This window comes from Mandrillus leucophaeus, unplaced genomic scaffold (genome assembly GCF_000951045.1).
Source record: "Mandrillus leucophaeus isolate KB7577 unplaced genomic scaffold, Mleu.le_1.0 Scaffold568, whole genome shotgun sequence".
In the NCBI taxonomy this organism is placed as follows: domain Eukaryota; kingdom Metazoa; phylum Chordata; class Mammalia; order Primates; family Cercopithecidae; genus Mandrillus; species Mandrillus leucophaeus.
The window spans coordinates 496,373-503,496 of NW_012106119.1; the positions used below are offsets into that span (position 1 = coordinate 496,373).

The window sequence follows — 7,124 nt, forward strand, 5'->3', positions numbered from 1 at the left end:
CTTTAATTTTTTTTTTTTTTTTTAAACAGAGTCTCCCTCTGTCACCCAGGCTGGAGTGTAGTGGTGTCATCTCGGCTCACTGCAACCTCTGCCTCCCAGGCTGGAGAGATTCTTGTGCCTCATCCTCCCAAGTAGCTGAGATTACAGACGTGTGCCAACACACCCGGCTAATTTTTTCATTTTTAGTAGAGATGAGGTTTTACCATATTGGCCAGGCTGGTCTTCAACCCCTGGCCTCAAGTGATTCACCTGCCTCAGCTTCTTAAAGTGCTGAGATTACAGATGTGAGTCACGGCACCCAGCCTCTTCTTCACTTTTGAATGATAGCTTTCCCAGATACAATTTTCTTAGTTGGCTGTTTTTATTTTTTTCAGTATTTTGAATGTATCATAACAATCCCTTCTGTCCTGCAAGGTTTCACTGAGAAATCTGCTGACAGTTATGGGAGCTTGGTTGTACATGAGAGCACTTTTCTCTTGCTGCTTTTAACATTCCTTCTCTGTGGCTTTTGACAGTTTGATTAAATGCGTATTAGTATGAGTCTCTTTGGATTTGTTCTGGTTGTAATTGAGCTTCTTGAACTTCTATGTCCATTTCTCTCATGAAATTTGGGAAGTTTTTGGTGATGATTTCTTCAAATAGATTTTCTTCCCCCTTTTTTCTTTATTCTCCTACTATGACTCCCATAACACCTATATTGGTCCACTTCATGGTTTCCACAAGTTATTAGGCCCTCTCCACTTTTCTTCATTCGTTTTTCTTTTTGCTCCTATGACTTGAAAATTTCAAATGACTTGTCCTCAAGTTCACCAATTGTTTCTTCTGCTTGATCAAGTCTTCTGCCGAACCTCTCTAGTGAAATTTTCAGTTCGTTTATTGGATTCTTCAGTTCCAGTATATATATTTTTAAAATTCAATAGATCCTATCTGTTGATATTCTCATTTTGTTTGTGCATGATTTTCCAGATTTTGTTTAGTACTGCGCCTGTGTTGTCTTTTAACTCATTGAGATTTTTAAGATCATAACTTTGAAGTCTTTGTCAGGTTATTCATAAATCAATTTATTTTGTTCCTTTAATTTAGCCTTGTTTTTTTGTTTCATTGTATGTCTTGAGATCTTTTGTTTACATTTGGGCATTAAAAAAACACCTATTCTAGTGTTCCTTGTCTGGCTTCATACAGACCTTCACCAATTAGCTGGGCATAGATTCTAGGAGTCTCTCAAACTTTTTCTGGTGATGCATCTTCTCTGGACCTGTGTGTTTACTTTTCCAGATAAAGTAATTTACACGGGTTTCATTTTTAGGAGCTCGTATTCCCTTGTTTTACCTAGTGTCTATATGCAGTACCAGTCTCTCTAGTAATAAGCTGCCATGCTTGCTTCTGTTCTCAGCAGCCACCAAGTCTCCCAGATATGTTGTGTTTCCCATTAGCAGTCTGAATTAGGTGTAACAGAAGCCAGTCCCTAAGGCAGTCCCCTGGAAAGCCAGAAAGTTGATGCAGGTTTCACTCTCCTCTTTCCCTTCCAAGAGAGATGCTTAGAGATGGGAGTTTTTTCTCTATTGCTTTGTGTGCCAGTATGAGGAAGGACTATGGCAAGTAAATGCAGCAAACTTTCTTACCTGCTTCAATGCCAGTTTTCTCAGCTTTGGTCTTACCAGTGGGGCTGCAATCTTTTAACTATTTGTCTGAAGTTCACAAAGGCAATTTGATTCATATATTGTTAAGTCAGTGTCTTCATGGGGGAACTAGGGCGTGGGACTTTCTATTCTGCCATCTTACTGATATCAGTGGAGCATGTACTTTAAAAAAAACTTCAACTTCTAGCTTAGATGTTCGTGTTTGTTATATGGGTATATTGCACAATGCTGAGGTTTGGGGTACAATTGATCCTGTTACCCAGGTACTAAGCATAGTATCCAATAGTTAGTATTTCAACCACTGCCCCACTCCATTCCTCCTCCCTTCCTCCTCTACTAGTCCCCAGTGTCTATTTTTGCTATGTTTATATCCGTGAGTACTCAATTTTTAGCTCCTACTTCTTATAAGTGAAAACATGTGGTATTTGGTTTTCTGTTCCTGTGTTAATTCACTTAGGATAATGGCCTCCAGCTGCATTGATGTTGCTGCAGAGGGCATGATTTAAATCATTTTAATGACTATATAGTATTCCATGGTGTATATGTATTATATTTTCTTTATCCAGTTCACCATTGATGGGCACCTAGGTCGATTCCATGTTTTTACTGTTGGAAATACTATTGCAATGAACATAAGAGTACATACTTTTTTTGGTGAGATGATTTATTTTCTGCTGGATATATACACAGTTATGGGATTTCTGGGTTGAATGGTACTTCTGTTTTATGTTTTTTGAGATATCTTCAAATTGCTTTCCATGGAGGCTGAACTAATTTACATTCCCACCAGCATTGTATATAAGTGTTCTCTTTTCTCTACAGCCTCTCCAGCATCTGCTGTTTTTGACTTTTAAGTGATAGCCATTCTGACTGCTGTGAAATGGTATCTCGTTGTGCTTTTTGTTTGCATTTCCCTCATTATTAGAGATGTGCATTTTTCCAGATGTTTGTTGGCTGCTTATATGTCTTCTTTTGAGAAGTGTCTATTTATGTCTTTTGCCCATTTTTTAATGGTGTTGTTTGTTTCTTGTTTGTTCAGTTATTTAAGTTCCTCATAGATTCTGGATATTAGACCTTTGTTGGATGTGTAATTTGTGAATATTTCTCATATTTTGTGGGTTGCCTGTTTGCTCCATTGATAGTTTCTTTTACTAAGAAGCACTTTAGTTTAATTAGGTCCCACTTGAGAATTTTTGTTTTCATTGCAATTGCTTTTGAGGATTTAGTCATAAATTCTTTCCCAAGGCTGATGTCCAGGATGGTGGTTCCTAGAGTTTGTTCTTGGATTCTTATATTTGAGGTCATATACTTAAACTTTTAATTCATTTTGAGTTAATTTTTGTCTATGGTAAAAGGTAGGGGGTTCAGATTTATTATTCTGCATATGATTACCCAGCTATCCAGCACCATTTATTGAATAGGGAGTCCTTTCTCTATTGCTTTCTATTGTCAACTTTGTCAAAGATCAGATGGCTACAGGTGTTTGGCTTGATTTCTAGGTTCTCTATTTTGTCCCATTGGTCTATGTGTCTATATGTGTAGCAGTACTCTAATGTTTTGGTTACTGTAGCCTTATAGTATAGTTTGAAGTTGGGTAATGTGATGTGTCTGGCTTTGTTCTTTGGAGCTGGTATTTTTAAAAATACAAATTAATACCAGGAAAACTTTCCTAACATTTTTGACTGAGAAGCACTACTCCCCACCCTGGAATATTAGGTTATGTCAGGAAGCCTCAGGGCAATACACAACAAATACTCATTAAGCCTTCAGGTTCAATTCAAAATTAATTTCCATTTGCCTCGATAAAATTACTTATAGGAAAACAATCTGGACATAGCTAAAGGTATTTTAGAAGCTCAATTGAAAAGATGAGAATAATTATTTTTTATGAAATAAATAAATCAACTATAGTTAAAACCTAGTAAGCTCTCTATTATGTTTAACTTTTCCAAGTAATTTGCTACTCACTTTCTTTTTTTTTTAAATTATACTTTAAGTTCTAGGGTACATGTGCACAACATGCAGGTTTGTTACATAGGTATACACATGCCATGTTGGTTTGCTGCACCCATTAACTCGTCATCTATATCAGGTATTTCTCCTAATGCTATCCCTCCCCCAGCCCCCAACCCCCCAACAGGCCCCAGTGTGTGATGTTCCCCACCCTGTGTCCAAGTGTTCTCATTGTTCAATTCCCACCTATGAGTGAGAACATGTGGTGTTTGATTTTCTGCCCTTGTGATAGTTTGCTGAGAATGATGGTTAGTAATTTGCTACTTTCCAGGGAAAAAGTACTCAGGAGAGTAGAGAAACAAATTTGAATTTTAAGAACCCCAATGCAATTTCACTGAAAAACAATAGGAAATTAATATGGAACACATCTTAGCAGTCAATGTGCTCCAGAAAAACTTTCTCTCTCTCTATATATATACACACATCTGTGTATACGAAGAGATTTTTATGAAAAAATTGGCTCACATGATTATGTAGGCTAAGAAGTCCTGCAGTCTGCCATCTGGAAGTAGGAGACTCAGAAAAGCCGGTGGTGTAGGTCCAGTTTGAGTTCAAAGGCCTGAAATCCAGGGGAACCAATGGTGTAAATCTAGTCCAAGGATAGTAGAAGATCGATGTCTCAGGTCAAGCAGCAGGCAGCCAGGAAGAAACAAAAAAATGGACGAATTCCTCCTTCCTCTGCCTTTTTTTTCTATTCAGGCCCTCAACAGATTGGCTGATGCATACCCACACTGGGGTGGGGGCAGTCTACTACTGAGCTTACCAATTCACATGCTAGTCTCATCTGAAAACACCCTTACTCTCATCTGGTCACCCCTTGGCCCAGTCAGGTTGACACATAGAATTAGCCATTACACCATCTGAACATATAAAATAAAAAAAAGATTGAAAACACAAAAATAAATTTATGTATATTTAAAGACAATTCTGTTTCTTGGTAAGTAAAAGAATGAAATTCTGAGACAGGAATTCCTGTGTTAGGACTGTTTCTTCCCTGTAATGATGTTGGTACTTTTGGCCTGTACTGCTGGTCAGTAGACCATCATGTGACAGATCCTTGCACCTTGTATTTTCTTCTATAGAATAGCTCTGAAGGCTATAAGGAAACTTTACTTTGTTCAATCTGGAAATACCAAAGTCTGACTCCTTTTTTTTTTCCTTCATGCAGAATTTCATTGTCCAGCAGCTGAATGAGTCATTTTCTTATTTTCTGGGGCTTTCAGACCCACAAGATAATAATAATTGGCAATGGATTGATAAGACACCTTTAAAGAAAAATGTCAGGTGAGTGCAGATCTGGGGCCTTGTTTACATAGAAAATCTAGGGAAATTTTGTTAGGAGTGACTAATAATGTTAATATTGATAATTATGATAATAGGATCTAACAATTATTAAGCGTTACTAAGGAGATGCATTATCTCACTTAAACTTCATGAAAACATCTCTTTTTCTGAACTAATTTTACAGATGAAAAATTAAATAACTTGCCCCAAATCAATCAACTAATAAGATGAGAAACTGGATGTCAACTCCTTGTCTATCTGACTCTAGAGATGGTGCTCTAAACTATTATATTTTGCTGTTTCTAAACACAAGTAGACACTTAAACTGATCTCTAATTAATAAAACTTAAAATATCTGGGTCAGAACTATGTACAATTTTAGTAGAAAAATTACATAATAATACTATTTACTTGTGGCTTTAAAAAAGAATTCAGTTATACATTATCTTATTTGATTTTTTTCACAATCTCGTGGGTTAGTTAGGGACCTTATTATAATTCCTATTTTTAAAGATGAGGAATCTAATACTTGAGGAGATTGAATTACTTGCCCAAGATCAAAATGAGTGAGTATCAAAAACAGGTCTTGTAATTCCAAAAGTTATGTCCAACCTCCCACTCTTTACCCAGAATGTATTCCCTGGAGGCAGGGTAACTTTTACATCCAGACTCAGGCATCCTAACATTCACTTAAGGCAGATCCATGAGAATAAAGAAGCTTAGGAAGATGATAAGAATATACAGATGTAAGGAGATAGCCTCTTTATGTCATGTCAGTAAGAAAGAAATTATTTAATAACCCCAGCCAGGATAAAGGCTCTGTAAAGAGGAAGATGATTGCAGCGGAAAGATCTAAGAATAAACCATCTCATAAAATTTTGCCAGAAGAATGTTAAAGGAGCAAGTGTAAAAGTATGTGTCCATACTTAAGGATCTGAGGAGGGCAGTATGGGAAGGAGGAACAATCATTGGAATGTTCTCTCTTCCTAAATCCCACTCTGTTCACTCCAAACGTTTATACTTTCTAATCATTCACCATGCATTCATTGAAGATGTCTACCTACCTTTTTTTTTTGTTTAGATTTTGGCACCCAAATGAGCCCAGTCATTCAGTAGAGAAATGTGCTTCAATAGTCTTCTGGAAACCTACAGGATGGGGCTGGAATGATGTTTTCTGTGAAACTAGCAGGAATTCAATATGTGAGATGAATAAGATTTACCTATGAGTAGAACTTTTTTCAGTGATGTCTTTAAAATTGAAACCTATTCTGAAATGATAATTTCATTCTGTAATTTACACATAACCCTTATGTTATAGAGGTTCATAGAAATGGAAAGATACCTGTTTCCCTTTAATCAATCTTCTAGTTTCCTCCTTTCCACTAATGATAGAATGCACCCTTCCTCTCTTTGTTCCATTCTTTCACTTGTTATTCATTTTTTTCTTTCTTCACACTTCATTACACAAACATTTATTGTTTCAGAGACTGTACTATTTTGTTTGTTGGAAGATTTATAAGGACGCATCTTTTGCAAATTATGACTTTTCTTCCTCAATATACCATAAAGAAATCTTTTTGGTCAAGATGGTAGTTGGAAGTACAATCATCTGAAGGCCTGACAAGAGTTGAAAGACCTGTTTTCTAGATGGTTCACTCTCATGGCTGGGAACTTGGTGTTGGTTATTGCTAGGAGGCCTCAGTTTCTGACCATGTGGAACTATCCATAGGGCTAACTGAATCTCCTTACAATATGGTGGCCAGCTGCTATTGGAACAAGTGATCCAAAAGAACAAGTAAAAGTAGTAATGTCTTTAATGAACTACACTCAGCAGTTATGCACCATACCTTCTGCTCTACCCCATTGGTCACATAAAACAGATCTGATATAATAAGGAAGGGGAATACCCAAAGGCATGAATAACAGAATGTGATAATCACCAAAAGCCATCTTGGAGGCTATCACAGCAAAATTTATTTTAAAAGATACGAAAAAAAAGTGTAGTGAAAAATAAATTAATTAAAATATCTCCTACACTAAAATTATGGACTTCTGTTCATTAAAACACCATAAAGAAAATTAAAATAAAAATGACTGGAGGAAGATATTTTAAACACTTATAACTGACACAGTATTAATGCCAAGCATATATGAATATCTATCACAAATTAATTAGAACACAAAAAA

General features: G+C 36.4%; 1 protein-coding gene across 1 annotated transcript in view; it reads left to right on the forward strand.

Annotated features, from left to right (window-relative positions):
• The window catches only part of CLEC6A (C-type lectin domain family 6, member A), a 22,459-nt gene extending 16,286 nt beyond the window's left edge, over positions 1–6,173 (forward strand). The window contains exons 5-6 of the mRNA XM_011998327.1: positions 4,822–4,937; positions 6,019–6,173. Coding sequence (XP_011853717.1) covers positions 4,822–4,937; positions 6,019–6,163 — 261 coding nt within the window. The 3' untranslated portion in view covers positions 6,164–6,173. The remainder of the gene's footprint in view (positions 1–4,821; positions 4,938–6,018) is intronic.
• The last annotated feature ends 951 nt before the right edge of the window (positions 6,174–7,124 follow it).